Here is a 16,916-nt window from a genome sequence, read left to right as displayed (position 1 = left end):
CAGGATTCCTGGAGCAGGGAAACAAACTTGGGGGTGGCTGTATGAGCTTGTATCCCCACCCATCCCTAGGGCAATTCTACAAAGCCTGGGAGAGTGGGATGGGGAGCTCAGGTGGAAACAGCAAGGTGAGAGCAGGTGGGGGCAGGAGTCATTTCAGGTGTGGAAGGTGAGTACCTTGCACAAGGAGTGGGTGTGGCCAGTAAGTAGCCTGTCAACCACCACAGAACCCCGGAGGGGTAACACAGGCTGGGGAGGGGAGAGGGTGGGGTTTACCCTGTGGCTGACTGCCCCCACCCCTTGGGCTTTCACACAAGTGCTCTTGTCATGCCCTAGCTAGCTACCCACGGAAGAGGATGTTTTAAAGGTGAGGAAATCGATTTGAAGAGTTTAAGTAGAATTTCTTCTTCTTTTTTTTTTAAGTTTTTTTTTTTTTTTTTAGATTTTTTTAAGATTTTATATACTTATTTGAGAGATAGAGCACGTGTGAGAGCTGGGAGGGTCAGAGGGAGAAGCAGACTCCCTGCTGAGCAAGGAGCCCAGTGCTGGTTCCATCCATGAATTCCAGGATCATGACCTGAGCCAAAGGCAGTCCACTTAACCAACTGAGCCACCCAAGTGCCTCTTATGCAAAATGTCAAGTTCACAGCTAGGAAATGGCAGAGCTTCAATCCTGATTGGGTTTTTACCATCTCATGGAGGGCAGAATCCAGTGGTTAAACCAAGCAGGCTCTGTCCCCTGCTCACCTGGGCTATAGCCGCAGCCAGAAGCAACTTGAGCCACCCAGGCACCCCTACTCTTTGTTTTTTCTTTTTCTTTTTCTTTCTTTTTTTTGTTTTTAAAGGTTTTGTTTATTTATTTGACAGAGAGAGATCACAAGTAGGCAGAGAGGCAGGCAGAGAGACAGAGGAGGAAGCAGGCTCCCTGCTGAGCAGAGAGCCTGATGCGGGACTCGATCCCAGGACCCTGAGATCATGACCTGAGCCGAAGGCAGCGGCTTAACCCACTGAGCCACCCAGGCGCCCCCCCTAGTCTTTGTTTTTAAACAAATTCATAGCTTATTGTAGGAGCCATGATGTCGGCTTCCCCTAGGCCCTGCCCTTGCTGAGTATAGAGACAGGGGCCTGCTCCTGATGTCTGGGTCAGGAAGACATCCTTGCTTACTGGGTTTGTGGCTTTGGGCAGGTTTGTTAAGTCTCCTGAACTTCGTCTTGAAAGTGAGATAATAATAATGTCCACCTTGTGGGCTGGAGGATGAAATGAAACGGTACAGGTCAAGTTTGTCATCTGAGCTGTCTACTGGGCAGGACAGATATGCCAAAGACCCTGCTGCTCAAGAATGATGGAATGTGCCTTCCCGACACATGAATCAAGGCCTTCCTGTGGAAGGGCGCCTGGGTGGCTCAGTGGGTTAAGCCTCTGCCTTCGTCTTGGGTCATGATCCCAGGGTCCAGGGATCAAGCCCCACATCGGGCTCTCTGCTCAGCAGAGAGCCTGCCTCCCCCCCCCCCCCATTGCCGACCCTGCCTGCCTCTCTGCTACTTGTGATCTCTCTCTTTCAAATAAATAAATAAAATCTTAAAAAAAAAAAAAGGGACTTCCCATGGAGGTCCTGGGTCCTCAAGGAGTTTCCTGGAGAAAGAGGACATAGCTGTTTCTGCCTATTGGGGGAAGAACCCCTCAAAGCCAGGGAGACCTCCCCTGGTGCTGTACCCAGAGAGCCTGGGTCATGGCCTGGCCCAGCCACTTACTTACCTTCCCTGGGCTCACTCTCCTTATCCAGAAGGGGGAAGGCATCACATCTACCTTATAGAGTTGTGAGAATGATAATATAGGCAACAAGGCCTTTTGAAAGGAAGTTGCTCAATAAATGTGTACAAGAAAGGGGACATGGGCACCTGGGTGGCTCAGTGGGTTAAGCATCTGCTATCGGCTTGGGTCATGATCTCAGGGTGCTAGGATCAAGCCCTGCATTGGGCTCTCTGGTTGGCAGGGAGTCTGCTTCTCTCTCTCTCTGCCTGCCTGCTTGTGATCTCTCTCTATCAAATAAGTAAATAAAATATCAAAAAAACTCACAAAACAAGAAAGGGGACAAAGCATATGTCACCTGAAGACTGCTTGCTTGCTGGAGGGAGAGCAGTTAGGCCGGTTTTTCAGTGGCCATGGTCCATGCCCCTCCATGTAGCGTGTAGGTCCGCTGTGTCTTGTTCTCTATTGTTTCACGACTTCAGGGCCAAGGGGGCTTCCAGAAATCGAGTACCCAACCCTCCAGTCATAGAGGGGAAGCTGAGGCTCAGAGAGGGCAGATGATTTGCCTGAACTTCTCTAGGTCTGTGTGTCCCAGGCTCCCTCCGTCCCCACTGTCCCATCTTGCTCTCGGGGGTTCTGTGGTTTCCAAAGGATCATAAATTCTGAGAGGGCAGGCATACTTGCATCTTCTGTTCCTCCCCAACATGCTTGCTCTGCCCAGAGAAGACACTCTGGAGGAATCTGCAGACACGTGGGATGGGACTGGCCATGGCTGTTCCTTGTGCTCTTGTGTCCACATGGCCTTGACCCTTAAGCAGTCAGGGAGGAACCCTGTGCCATCCTGGAAATTGTGGGCCTCACTTCCAGGTCCTAGCATCCTTGCATGATGTGGGGGAGCGGATAAGCTTCCTTATCAGTCATTAGTCTGGACCTCCTGCTCTCCTTGTTGCTGAAGGGGTCTGAGGGTCCTATGTGAACCACTCCAGGCTCCTGTGGGGTTCTGGGCTAAGAAGTATTGGAGTCCATTCTAGACCTTTTGGTCACCTGCTGTCCTTTAGCAAGTACCTTGCTGCTATGGGAGGCTGGATGAGGAACCTGGGACCTACACACCACAGGACTGGCAGCTTTTCTCCACTCTTTCTCTTTATTTTTATTTTTTTTAAAGATTTTATTTATTTATTTGTCAGAGAGAGAGAGAGAGCAAGAGCGAGCACAGGCAGAGTGGCAGGCAGAGTCAGAGGGAGAAGCAGGCTCCCTGCGGAGCAAGGAGCCCGATGTGGGACTCGATCCCAGGACGCTGGGATCATGACCTGAGCCGAAGGCAGCTGCTCAACCAACTGAGCCACCCAGGCGTCCCCGCTCTTTCTCTTTAAATGTGTGTGTGTGTGTGTGTGTGTGTGTGTGTATGTGTGTGTTTAATGCACTGTGACAAATGATGGTAGCTACACCCAGGACAGTCTATTTTTATTTTATTTTATTTTTTAAGATTTTATTTATTCATTTGAGACAGAGAGAACACAGGCAGGGGAAGAGGCAGAGGGAGAGGGAGAAGTCGCTCCTGCTGAGCAGGGAGCCAGATGCAGGGTCTGGGGCTTGATCCTAGAACCTGGAGATCAGGTCCGGGAGGTCATGACCTGAGCCACCCAGGTGCCCCCCAAACAGTCCACTTTTATACAAATTCATAGCTTAGTCTATGAGCCATGATTCTGGCTTTCTCCAGGCTTGGTTATTGCTGAGTGTAGAGACAGGGACCTACTTCCAATCTCTAGTCCAGGAAGGCAGGAGCTGGGAAGCTTAGGAAGTGACAGAGGTGTTGAGGGCCAGGTAACACTTTCAAGTGAATGACTGAAGCTCTTGCCTCCAGCTAGGCCTTCTTGGCTTTGGTTTTGGTTTTTCGAGCTGTAACTCTAGAATTGTTGGCTCGCAGGACTAGTGAAAAAACCTCAGAAGCTATCCATCCGGGGGCACCTGGATGGCTCATTCGGTTGGGTGTCTGATTCTTGGTTTCAGCTCAGGTCACGATCTGGGGATCCTGGGACTGAGCCTGGTGTCGGGTTCTGCACTCAGCGAGGAGTCCGCTTGGGATTCTCTTTCTCCCTCTCTCTCTCTCCTCCTCTGGCTCATGTGGTCTCTCTAAAATAATAAATAAATAAAAATCTAAAAATGATAATAATAAAGCTTAAAAAAAAAAAGAAGTTATCCATCCAAACATATGATTTTACAGATGAGGAAACCAGCAGAGGAATGAATGGCAGCTTTCCAGGTACCTATCTGTCCCTTGTTCCCAACCATCTCAGTCAAGAGGTCTCTTGTTGGATGCTGGCCTGGAACCAGTTCCTTTCAGCCCTAAGTTCAGAGAAGAAGACCCTGGAGAGACGGGAGGAAGGGAGGGAAGGAGGAACTCCTCTTCTGTCTTTCCTTCTCAACTTTACCTTGTTGGGCCATCCAGAAAAGTCTCTAGCTGGAAGGGAGGAAATCCAGTCCAACCCTCTCCTCCTACAGATAAAGAAACAGAGACCCAGAGAGAAGAAGGGCCTTTGTTCAGGTCACACAGGGAGACCTGAGCCTAACTCAGGCATCCTGGAGTGGGGAGGACATTGCATTATACTCTGCATGATTCAGTCCTCAGTGACTGCCTTTGCTTTGTGCCTCGGGACATATGAAGTGTCTGTCCTGAAATAAATTCTCTTCTGGCTTCTTGAACATATTGTAAACAGCCCAAGGGCAGGACGGGACCTTAAAGCATCGCAAGGAATGAAGGTCCAGCCCAAACTTTGAACTCCGGAGCTATGCTGGATGTGGTCACATCTGCCATCACATCTAATTTGGAATTCACAGAATGTCAGAACTGAAAGAGACCTCAGAGAACAGAAGTCTAAGTCCTGTTTCCCAGATAAGGACACTAAGGTCCAGAGGGAAAATGACTCATACAAAAACACACCGGGATAGAGCTGATCTGAGGACCCAGATTGTCTCACTTCCTGTCCTGTTTTCTTATTTTATTATTATTATTATTATTATTATTATTTTTGCAGTCCCCACAGTACCTTACACTGTGCTGGTCTCATAACTTTTCAACATGCTCAGTAATTTCTTGCTGATGAACTAAAAACAAAATGCCTATAGTAACTGAGCCTTAGTAACGGATAGATTTAAAGAATGCATATTTCCTTTGATAATAAATGCCTATTGCTTGGGCTTATTAGCTCAGTTTTCCCTTGTTCCATATTATTTTCTGCCTAAGGCTATATTTAGGCACAACTGGACTATTTCCACCCGAGGCACTCTTTGGAGGCCCGCAGGACCACATAAGTGTTGCCCCACCCAAGGCTGGAACAGTGGGCTAGACCACTCTGGCCAGAGCCTTTGCAATCCTGGGCATGGATCTGAGGATCTCCACTGCATACAAAATTCTAGGTCAGAGTGTGGAAGTGGGGGCACATTTGAACCGGGTGCCCTGTTTGAGCCGCAGGCAATGCTAACTTTATCTTTTTCATTTTTAATTTTTTACAAGACTTTTTTTTAAAAAAGACTTATTTATTTGACAGACAGAGATCACAAGTAGGCAGAGAGGCAGGCAGGTGCGTGGGAAGCAGGCTCCCCACTGAGCAGAGATCCCAGGACCCTGAGATTATGACCAGAGCCAAAGGCAGAGGCTTAACCCACTGAGACACCCAGGCGCCCCAAAAGCCTTTATTTTTAAGTAATCCCTATACCCAACGTGGGGCTTGAACTCACAACCCCAAGATCACGAGTCACATGCTTTACCCACTGAGCCAACCAGGCTCCCCCAGGCAAGGCTAACTTTAGAGGGCCTAGGCCTGGGTGAGCAAGAGTGGGTGTGCTGGAGATGGGTGTTATCAGTTCAACAGCATCCGCTGAGCACGGTGAAAGCTCATTCTCTCTCTTGCTCCAGGTACTGACTGGGGCATTTCTCATGATTTCGGATAGGGCTTGCTACTCCCAAAGGCCCTAGCAGTGTTGTTCAGCATCCCCAGTTTTCTCCCCTGATGCATTCTTCTTAAAGTCTATTAGTGCTAACAACCTGTCAGGCTATAGGTTAAAGGCTCAGCTTTCCTCCAAAAGTGATTTCCTTTCTTTCTACCGAGAGGCCAAATTCACTATTGGATCCCTGGGGCGGAAGTTCCCTAATTGGCTACTGGATTCTATCTGCAGTCTCACTCGACATTGGGAAACTGAGGTAGCATTTAATGAGACAGCCCCATGACCCTCGTTTCCATGGTGAATGGTCCAAGCAAAGACTCATAAGTCATAGCAAAAGGCAGTTTTATTCTCTGTGAGGAGCTCTAAGTTCCTCAAAGGCAGATTCATTTCTAGATCTCTAATACCTACCACTGGTACTCAAAAACACAGGAAGTACAGGATTATTTAACCCCCATGTAGCTGAGAAGGGAAAATCTGAAGGCTCATCAGGGTCCTGTATGGTGAATTCTTATAACTTCTGGGGCATTTGGCTCTTGGAGAACGGAGGTGATCATCTCAGGGACCTCCAGAAGAGAGGGCTAGAGCACTGGAAGCCAACTCCTTCAAGTCCTATCCTTTGTGTTTGGGAGACCGAGATACCTGAAGGTTGTTGTTTTTATTTATTTTTTTTAAGACTTTATTTGTTGGGGTGCCTGAGTGGCTCAGTGGGTTAAGCCTTTGCCTTTGGCTCAGATCATGATCCCAGGGTTCTGGGATCCAGCCCAGCATCTGGCTCTCTGCTCAGCAGGGAGCCTGCTTCTCCCCTCTGTCTCTGCCTGCCTCTCTGCCTAGTTGTGATCTCTGTCTGTCAAATAATTAAATAAAATCTTAAAAAAAAAAAAAAAGACCATTTATTTGACAGAGAGAGAGGTAGAGAGAGCGAGAGCGAGCACACAAGCAAGGGTTGGGCTGGGATTTGGCAGAGGGAGAAGCAGGTTCCTAGGATCCGGGGATCATGACCAGAGTGGAAGGCAGAGGCCTAACTGACTGAGCCACTCAGGCACCCCAAGACCTGAGTCTGAATCCCAGTTCCTGCTTGCATGAACTCTGTGACTTTGGGCAAGTTATTTAGCTTCTCTGAGCCTCAGTCCCCTCCTTTATAGAATAGGAAGTGCTTAGCCAGGGTGCTCCATGATGGTTACTGACCTCTATCATCCCATGGGGGATGTTCCCCATGTTCTGAGATCTTGAGAGGAGAAATTCCAGCTCTTCAGGATCCCGAGGCCTTGACTTAGTACCTGCTGCGCAGGTGATGTGCTAAGTGCTGGAAAGGCAAAAAGAAATATGATCATACCTCTTTTCTCAAGTGGCCCATGCTCTGGGGAGGCGAAATGAAAGCCTTGAGAAAGCCAAATCCCAGCCCAACCCAACTGCCCTAGAGACAACATAAGGTTGATCAAGAGTGACAGCAATGGGGGTGAAGGCAAGAGGATCTCTGTCTTGGGGTGACTGTGGAGGTGGTCCTTCTGCTCAGAGTCCATTGTCTAATCACAAAGTGCTGGCTCTGACCTAATCTTTTAATACTCATTCATTTCACCCAACAAATACTCATTAAGTCTATTCGTTGTTGTTCCAGGCACTCTGCTGGGAGGAGATGTGCGGTTTCTGCATCAAGAAGCTTGCAGTTTAGAGGAAGAAACGGACACTGACCCTATAATGCCACAAATAGGTGCATATTTCCAAGTCATTATTAGGGTCAGTTAAAACATATATAACAAGGGGAATCAATTTAGCTAAAGAACCAAGGAAGGGCACTTTCAGGAAGTGATATTTAATTGAGTTCTATGGATGACTAAGAGCTAGCTAGACAAAGAGAAGGAGGGAGGGGGGCATTCCAGAAAAACAAAACAAAACAAAAAAACCAAACCAAACCAAACCAAAGCCCAGCCTGTGCAAAGGCCCTGAGGTGCAAAGGGCACACAGTTCAAGGCCATAAGGGAAAGGCAGCTAGAGGAAGAGAGTGAGGTGGTCAGGGACCAGATCATGTACATAGAAGCTTCTAGGTGGTTTATTTGCTTTTCCCCCCATGTATGAAGGAAGGACCAGCTGCAGCAAATCCCCTGGGGTACTTATTAAAATTGAGTATTTGTGGACCCCATCCCCACTGAAAAAGGTCTTTGTAAGTATCCTAAAGTTGGGAAGCCACTTTTCCGGGTCAGATACAGATTTCAGTGACAAACTGGAAAGGTTTTAAGCCCTTCTATTAGATTTGTGTTCCAAAAGGGTCACTCTGGCTTTGGAAGGGCCCTGGGTTGGAGGCAGGAATGGACACAGAAGTGTCTCAGGCCAGGGATGATTTGGTTTAGACCAAGCCGGGGGAGGGGTGGTCGTGGGGGGGGGGATCGTGGAGTGGCCTGAGTCATGAGATATTTTGTAGGAACAACCTTTAAAATTCATTACAGAAATATTTATTTCATTTACTTTTTCTGATTAAGTAATACATGATCGTTGCAAAATTTCAGATATATACAAAGATGAAGAAAGCAAAAGGTAAATATTTTGGTATATATTCTTTTAAGCTTTTAAATATACAATATGTATTCAGACATTTGGATCTAATTTGTTGTTTTTTACAATAATGGAAGAATTCTCTAATACCCGATTTTCAAGAAAACAATGTATCATGAACATCTTTCAGGTCCATACAGACGTATATATATATACGATCTGGATGATATTCTGCTGAGTGTGCGTACACTAGTTTATTTGCCAATCCCCTGCCGGTGACTATTCGTGTTGTTTCCAACTTTTCCAACACCATTATAAACAACCTCTTTCCGTCTCCACTTATTTTTGAACACAATGCTTATTTCCTTAGGATCAATTTTTGTTAGTGAAATGACTGGGTCATTGACAAACTGTCTAGGTTTAATCACATATGTTCATACTGGGTCCTAAGGGGAGTTGTAGAGGAGGATGGCATCAGTCAGGAACCGGAAGTCTTCCTTTTGAAGGCCCTGAGCTGTTACAGCCATTCTCTGGCCTTTCCAGTCTTTTCTTTCCCTGGCAAGGACGCAGTGTGTGCGGTGGCATCTGGTGTCTTCAAGACCGGCCCCAGCCATCCGACCCCAGCCCAGCCCCCTAGGTGGGGCCTTCCGCGGCCCTCCCAGTCCCTAGGAATCCATCCCTAGTTGCCCTCCCCCATCGCGGGAGGATGTGTTAGGGAGAAGCTTAGGCAGGCAACGATTGCACCATCCACGGTTAGAAAGGAAGTAGAGGAAGCGCAGGGAGGAAAGTCGAGCGTCCCAAAGGCCAGGACCCAGCAGCCGGACCAGGTCCCCAGCAACGCTCCTTCCACCACTCCTCGCGGGGCTCGGACCTCTGGCCTTCCACCCCCTCCCCAGCCCTGCCCTTCGATGAGTGCCGGCCCTTTAAGAAGCTGTCACGGTGGCGCTGCTGGCCCCGCCCGGCGGGGAGGGCCGAGAGGGAGGGGAGGAGTTGGTGGTGGCTGAAGCTGGGGCGGGCGGGGAAGGAGCGCGGGGGGGGGGGGGGTCTGGGTCTATTTTTAGCTCCGGGTCGGGTCACGTGACGGGAGTGACGTCTCCGAATGTTGTTGTTGGTGGCGGCGGCGAGCGGAGCCGGAGGAGCCGCCGCAAAGATGGAGGAGCCGTCGAGGAGGCGCTGCCGCTGCTGCCGCCGCCGCTGCTGCCGCCGCCGCCCGCGAAGCCGGAGCTCGAGCCGCAGGGGGTGAGCGCGCCGCACCAGCCCAGATCCCATCTCCCCCGGGTCCCCGCGACGCGAGGCGGCGCCCCCTCCTCCTGCCGTCGCTGCCCGCGGGCTCCCCGCGCGCGCGCGCGCCCGCGCCCCCCTTGCTTCCTCCCGGCGCCCGGTGCCAGTCGGCGCCCCCCGAGAGCATCGCCAGCCCGGGAGCCGGGACTCGGGGTATTGCCCGCGCCCCTCCACGCCCCTCCCGTGCAGGGGCGCGTTCCCTGCAGGTGAGGGAGGGGCCCGCCTTCCCGCGACCCGCACCCTCAAACGGCCCGGAGCCCGGCGGGGGCTGCCTGATTTGCCCCTTCCCGGGCCGCGCGTGTTGCGTTGCAGAGCGATCTGAGCCCTGCACCCGGATTCTGTGCAGACCCCTCTTCGCTGGACACTCCTTTCTTGGTACTCTGAGGTGAGGGGCGCTGCCCACCCCACAGCGCTTCCACCCAGACCTAAGAACGCATCCTTGATTTTGTGTCCTTGACTTCTGTGCGTGAGGAGGGGGCCTGCGGGCCCACCTTACTTCTCTTTCCCATTATTCTCACCCCTTCCCCGGTGAGGCGTTATTGCGTTTGCTCCCGCCCTCTTCTCCGTCTGACACCCTGGAGCCAGGGAGAGGTGAAATCTCCCCTCCTTCCTGTCTGGGGTGGATGCCCCCAATTTTTAATCCTGGGTCCGTGTCTCATAAAGGCAGGGACACTGCTTGTGCCTTTCAACTTGAGGGAGGCTGCTTCCCTACCCCGCCCTTCTCTGTGGTGGGGGGTAGGGGGTGGGGGTGGGGGGGAGAGGGGGTGATGAACGCTGGCTTGGCGATAAGTAATTAATTTGGGAGTCTGGTTGTTGTGGGGCAGGGAGAAGTGGGGAAGGTGGGGGTGCCCCATTTGGGGTAAGAGGTGACCACCTGATGCCCCCACTGTTGGCCTTCTGAAACGACCTGTGTCCCCAAGAGGAAGGGTAGCAGCTGCAGTTACTTTTGAGGGGGTGCTCAAGAGACCCACCACTCCTTAAGGTGACCACTGTGCTTCTGGGACCTGGAATTCGTTTTGGTGATTGGGGTCGATGATGGTGATGATGGGGTCACCTGGGAGGGGAGGAAGGTGCCAGATGGGAGGAACAAAAGAAGGCAGAGGTTGGGAGATCCAGGAGTCTTGGCCAGAGGTGCTCCTGACTGTACTGCCCTGCAGGACTGGAGCGCGGGGTGGGGGGGTGGGGGCTGGGTCCTGCCCTGGGCCGGTTTGGGGTCAGAGGACAGAGGTAGAGAGGGTCCTTGATCCGAGTTCCAGGCACCAGGGTCCCTGAGATGAGGGGGGTAAGTTGAGAGGCTGGGCTGGGCTGGGCTGGTGAGTGAGCCATGTTGGGGGCTGCTCCCTTCTTCCAGTCTTCTTTCCTTCCTCTCCCTCCTAAACACAAAGCTTGGACAATCGTAGTTTGCTCCTGCCCCTTTTGAATCCTCTCTTTGCTGTGTTTCCCCTTGGAGTTAAATCTGACCTATTTTGACAGGGCAGGTAGGGGTCTTTCTGAGGGGTGGGCCCCCAGTATCCCCACTCTGTCCGGTATGGGTGCCTGGGATCAGAGAGACACGTACCAGGTGCAAGTTACTTGGGGGCAAGGCTGGAGGACATGTTTTCCCTGTGCCAGCCTTCCCTTCCTCCCCAGTATATCCTCGGGGAGTAGCTGGGCCGAGTAATGGGGGTGGGGGGGTATCACATGCCCCACCCACTCCAAGTAGCTGCAGAAACAAAGGTTTGCTTTTCCTTCCCTAGGGGTGGCATCCTAGCCCAGTGTTTGGAAGTGGGGCCTGGGGATGGGGGTGGGGGGTATAGTTTGTGTTTCTCCATAAGGGGGAGGGGGAATCAGCTTTCGGAGCTTGGGGGGAGTGCAGTCGGTGCCTAAGTACCAGCTGCTCTTTAATAATTAATTCTTCCTACTCACATCCCTTTGAGGAGGGATGTCTGGAACACAGCATCAGGCTCAGCCAGCCTGCTAGAGGACGCACTCCTGGGTGGGGGGGGGTGGAGAGACTGCGAGGGGGGGCGGTTCTTGGCATTTTGGGAGCACTGTCGCTTGCTCATGAATGAAAACCTGATGCAGCCCATGAGGGGGCCTATTGTAGTCGACTTTGGCTAATTAAACTTTCTCTGCCTTTCTTCTCCCCTACCCCACCTCACCCCAGCCCCCGCCCCAGCCCTTTTTTGAATGGGGACCCTGTCTGGTAGTGCTGGGGAGGGGGTATGGGTCTGCCTGAGGTTTTAGGGCAAACAGACCCGGTCTCTGCCCTCTGCCTCCACCTCCTCCCTCCCTCCCCTCTCATTCCCCCCTCCCCTTTTTTTTCTAGAAATAGCAGCCTCCTCCATCTGGCTTGTGCAGATGCCTGGAGCTGCGTCTGAGCAGACAAACAGAAATGGGCCGATTGCAAAAATGAATTTGTCAGCCTGGTGCCTTTTTTCCTTTCCTGTTCTCTCCCCATTCCCTTAGTTTGAAGCCTGGACATCCAAGTCAGCACCCCCTCCTGGCTCTGATAATCCTGGGCTACTGGTGGCCCTGCCCGAGGGAGGTACCAGGTGGTGGAAACTCTGGCTGGGAAAGTGATCTGTTCTGGTCCCAGGCAGGAGGGGTTGAGATGAGAGGTCTTTTGTGCCTTGGGATGGGATGTGTGGGTTTGCACCTCTCTGATGAGGTCTTTGTCACAGATCTCCGATTCTGGGCAATCTCAGTTCCCAGGGTTTGGTTCAGATGGCTCCCCAGGCCATCTGTGACCTGGGGAGGGGACCCCAGGCTGCAGTGCTCAGGGCTGGGGAGAAAGCTGCCTGGTGGTGCTGGAGTCCAGGTTCCAGAGAGGCCCTCAGAGGGACACCTGATTCCCCAGGAATGCTGAGGGAGTTTTTCAGGGACAGGTACCTGTGGGGCAGCTCCGTGAACTTGTGGCCTTTGGGTCCTTACGCTGCTGCATGTCTCCCTTACTTGTCTGCCCTTCTCCTCCCACTTTCTGCCAGAGTTTTTATTACTCATGAATGGGGTGGGCGTGGGGGATTGCCCTACCCCCACCCCATGTCTAGCCTGGAGCTTGTAGGAGGAGATGTACCCTGTTTCCTTCATTCCGTGCCATTGTGGCTGGAGGTCTGACCACAAGAGCCGATGGGATGGGGACTGGGCTCTGGGGGGTCTGCCTGCTTAGGAGTCATGGAAGCCAGGCTGCTCACTGGTTTGGCATCTACCTGTGCTGTCATCCAGCAGTGACATGGCCCTGAGTGCCCACAGAGACCCTCCTATGACTGTAGGCAACAGCGAAATTTTGGCAGCAGAGTAGGCACCAGAAAACCAGATTTAACCATCCCCCTGTCCTTTTTCCCCCTTCATGCCCCACCCAGACAAGAATCTGTACCTGTCCTGATCAGGCAGTGAACTCTACTTTGTCTCCCAGAGAGGCCCCTGTTCATTCAGGAGGCCTGATAGAGGTGTTGGCAGACACCCCATGCTGTGGGGCGAACGGGGGGCCCAGGGGTCCTGCTGTGTCCTACAGAGCCTGGAGGAGCGTGGCCTAATTGAATCCCGAGCCAAATGGAGTTCTAGGAGCCCCTCCCTTCCTCTTCTCTGTGGAGGGTGGTGAAGATGATGGAGGGGGCGTCAGAGTTGATCTTAACTTCCATTTTTGTACCATTGAGACTCTGCCCCTTCTCAGCGCCCTGCTGTGGAGGCGCCTTTCACTAAGGAGATGGGCTGGGCCACTCAGGCTGCTGGGAATCGTGGGAATTTCTGAACCTGTGTTCCCCAGCCCACGGGAAAGGGTGTGAGCAGGACTGGGCGCCAGCCTTGGGGTGGGCACGGGCTGAGCCGCCTGCCCACGCGGGCCCTGCCAGGGCACCAACAGCCCCACCTGCCACATTCCTGAGCTTGGCCTGAGCCCTGCGCAGCCTCTTTTATCCTTGCCCCATACCTGTGCCTGCCAGGAGCAATTCAGCCCCTTCTCTCTGCCTCCTCCTAACTCCCTATCTGAGTGCACCTTTCTCTGCTACTGAGGCCCAGCCTTGTGGGTGAAAGCAGGGGGCAGCAGGCCTAGGAAGGCTTGAGGTCTTCTGCGCATGCGTACGTGTGTGTGTGTGTGTGTGTGTGTGTGTGTGTTCGTGTGTGTTCGTGTTCCTGTGTCCCAGCCATGCCTGACTCCCTAGCTACTGGCTCCAAATGGACCGCACTCCTGGGAATCTTTGATGAGAATGTAAGGCTTAACAATAGTGAATCCTGCCAGGAGGTGGGGTTTTGGGGGTGGGGAGTGGAGAGCTGATTGCCCCTCCCCAGCTGGGGAAGCAGAGTCTGGGCTTATACATCTCACTCCTTTCAGCCTCACTGGATCACTCCTGCTACCTCACTTTATCACTGGGTTTTGGAGGGCCTGCCTTCATCTGGAAGAGAATGAATGAGGTCATGTCTGGGGTGGTTCACGGGCCATTCAGGGATGGGCCCAGGTGGGTTCAGGCGTAGCGTCTGAGGCTGGAAGGCTAACCATGGGGCCAGGGGGAGGCGAGGAGCTGGAGGAGTGGGACAGGTTGGCAAACTCACGGTCCTGTAATACTGGGATATCCCCCACTACTGTACTGGTCTGGGCAGATACACTGTTGACACCTTTGTACAAACTGGGAAAAGGTGTCCTTTATTTTGGGTGGTCTCAGCCTGGATGACCCATGGCTTGGCAGGCAAAGCCAAGGCTGGTGTTCAGAACTCCTTGCACAGGGCACTGTCTGTCCAACACACACAAAGCCCTGGGCTTGGGTCCTGGACCCCAGTCCGGGGAGTGCTGGATGTGGAGTACGTGTCTCTGCCTTTCTAAATTCCTGGAAACAGCATGGGTTATGGGTAGAAGAGAGGTGGTTACCTTCTTCCCTGGACTCGATGTTGAATGGCGGAAACCAAGACAGAAGCCTATCACAGTTCCCGAGCTGGGTGGCACGGGACTTAGGGAAGAAGGAGAAAGTGGCACTCCGCCTGAGGGTCCCCACCCAGGCAGCTGGGGCTGGGAGAGCAGTGTCTCCCTGACCTTCTTCCCGGGACTCCAGCCCCGCATCTTCCCACTGCCACAGACAAGAGTTCAAATCTGCCTGTGCTTTTCTCCTTTTGTGGACACCCAGTCCCATGTCAGGCACCCAAGCGGGTCTGTAAGGTCTTCCCACCTGGCCATGGACACTGTCACCTGAAAAGGATTTTGGGTGTGGCTCCTGTAGCCATTTCCCTTTCCTTGAGTGCTGGCAGCCTCACAGTTAAGAGAAGCAGCCAGGGTCTGGCCAGTGCTGCTGCTTTCCGCTGCCCCCCATGCCCCCCCCCAAGCCTGGGACAGGTGTCCCTCCTCTCTTCCCCAAGTGTAACCCAACAAGCCCCGAGGTCTCCTTCAACTCTCTCAGATTCCCGAGCTGGGGGCCTCTAACCCTGCTCCATCTCTCCCTAGGGATGCCGTTCTGAGTGCCTGACTGCCTCACCCCGAAGGATGGCCTCTGATGGGCAGTAGAGGCCAGCAGCCCCGGGCTCCTGTCCCGTCCGTCTGTCTGTTATCGTCTGTCTCTCTTGACATCACCGCAGCTCCACCCCTTCCCATCCCAGCCCCCAACGCCAGCTTCCTGTGGGCCCAGAGCCGGCATGAACTCTCCCACCGAGTCGGGTAAGAGCTGGAAGGCCAGAGAAGGGCACCCTGGGGTGGTTTTGGCTTCAGGGGGCTGGGTGAGTTTCTAGCCCAGGCCAGCTGACCATCGGGGTCTGAGCTGTAAGGGAACGAGGGGGTCAGGACTGGAGAAGCATTTCCAGAAAAGGAACGAGGCAAACCTGAAGTGACTGACCTGAGGGATAGACCTGGAAACATGGGCTGACAGTCCAGCCTGGCCCTGGGAGGACCCAGGGTCCAACTCAGTCCCCATGCCTGCTGTCTCATCGCGGGGACCTGCTGTTCCGGTTCTGCGCGGTCCCGTTTGCCACTACAGGCAGGCCTGAGAGGGGATATGTGTCCCTGGATATCTCTGGGCCAGCCGAGGATGATGTTGGAAGGTTTCCACAATAGCTGAATGGAGCTTCGTTTTTGTGGTGCTTCTTATCCCGGTGGAGTTTCTCTCTGTTCCATGCTTTTTTCTTAGGGGAGGGTCTTTGGCCTCGGCCTTTGCTGGGGTGTGTGGTACTGGGATGGGGGATGCAATGTCATGTTGATGGAGGAGTCTTGGCTTTCTCCTTTGAATCTGGGTGGACCACTCCTTCTCTTCTTGGGCACTGGACTGGGGTCCCCAGACTTGGATCTGGGGATTTTGACTTTGTGATGTCCTTTTCCCCTCTGTTCCTAGGAGGCTGCCTTGTGCTGCCAGAAATAGTCCATGGGTGGGACTCCAGGCGGCTTTATGTATGGGTGGGTCTGGGTGTATGCCCGTGAGGATGTGTCCAAGTAGCCTGAGCTGGACCCTCAGGAGTTTCCCAGGAGGGTCATGGGTCAGTGTGGTCAGGGTAATAACTGCCTTCTCTCCCTGGCTGTCTCCTTTTGCACAGTCTTAGAGGGCCAGAATCTATCTTGTTCTGCTTCAACCCCCCACGGCCCAGCCTGAACCTCCACGTCTCTTTCCGGAGGGATAGAGGGATATTTCCCTTTCTTTTAGGGATAAGAGAACTAGGACCTGGGGATGGAAACTGATTTGCAGGATGGAAGTGGCATCGGTGGGGGTGGGGGGTGCGAATCCAGGCTGCCTCCCATCTCATTGCTTCTCAGCAGTTTGCTGGACCTGATGCTCTCTCTTGGGGGGACCCAATGTGGCCGAGGTCCTGACAAGGCTCCTGGAAGTTCCAGTAGACTCAGGGAAGCTGGGAGTTGGTGGGATTGTTTGGCTTCTTGCCCTTTGTTTTGGTCAAGGTTATGCCCCCTCCTCTTTGTCCTGCGGGGCATGGTAATGACATCCTCAGGGCATGGCTGCAGGCAGCATAGGGTGTCAGCGGTTGAGGGCTGGGCCCTCAAGACTCCCCCGGTCAGCTTTGCCCAGGGAACCCCTTCCTGCAGTGTGTGCAGTTCCCCCTGCCTCTGTCCTTGCCTTCATTCAACTTGGAGGGGCTGTGGCTAGGAGTTAGACACGGAGAGGTGCTGAGGGACACCGGGGCTGGGGGGGAACAGGCGGTCAAGCTCTGACCTCCTTCTTCCTCCTCTGAGGCTGGTCTGGCCAAGGGAAGGGAGAGGCCTGGTGGGTTCTCCCCAGTCCCTCGCCCCCCTCCTGGACACCGGCCGCCATGCCAATGGCTTGTTTCCTCTGAGCTACTGTGCTGACCTATCTAGGGCCACCTACAGTCACACTGAGCCTGGGTCAGACCGTGGGCCAAGGGAACAGAAACTGCCCAGAGGTATCTGATGATGGCTTGGGAAGGACATTTCCCAGCTTTGGGATTTTATTCCCTGAACAGGGAAAGGCTACGACAATCCACCTTGGCTAGATGCGGCCACTGGGTTGCCTTGCCAGATGCCGGTGCTCCAAGGTCC

General features: G+C 53.2%; 1 protein-coding gene across 7 annotated transcripts in view; it reads left to right on the top strand.

Moving 5' to 3' along the window:
• Nucleotides 1-9,249: 9,249 nt before the first annotated feature.
• HDAC5 (histone deacetylase 5) overlaps nt 9,250-16,916 on the top strand; it is a 36,541-nt gene continuing 28,874 nt past the window's right edge. For 5 of the 7 annotated variants that reach the window (XM_045080764.1, XM_045080760.1, XM_045080759.1 and 2 more), the window contains exons 1-2: nt 9,251-9,418; nt 14,868-15,077. In XM_045080764.1, coding sequence (XP_044936699.1) covers nt 15,056-15,077 — 22 coding nt within the window. In that variant the 5' untranslated portion in view covers nt 9,251-9,418; nt 14,868-15,055. Of the gene's footprint in view, nt 9,419-14,867; nt 15,078-16,916 lie in introns of all 7 variants that reach the window. The other 2 variants (XM_045080762.1, XM_045080761.1) reach the window with 1 other exon arrangement.

The sequence above is a fragment of the Mustela putorius genome, unplaced genomic scaffold (assembly GCF_011764305.1).
Source record: "Mustela putorius furo isolate JIRA1106 unplaced genomic scaffold, ASM1176430v1.1 tig00000487_pilon_pilon_pilon, whole genome shotgun sequence".
NCBI classification, from domain to species: Eukaryota; Metazoa; Chordata; class Mammalia; order Carnivora; family Mustelidae; genus Mustela; species Mustela putorius.
Note: the sequence above shows the minus strand (reverse complement) of the source record. Positions and strands in the feature narration are given on the sequence as shown.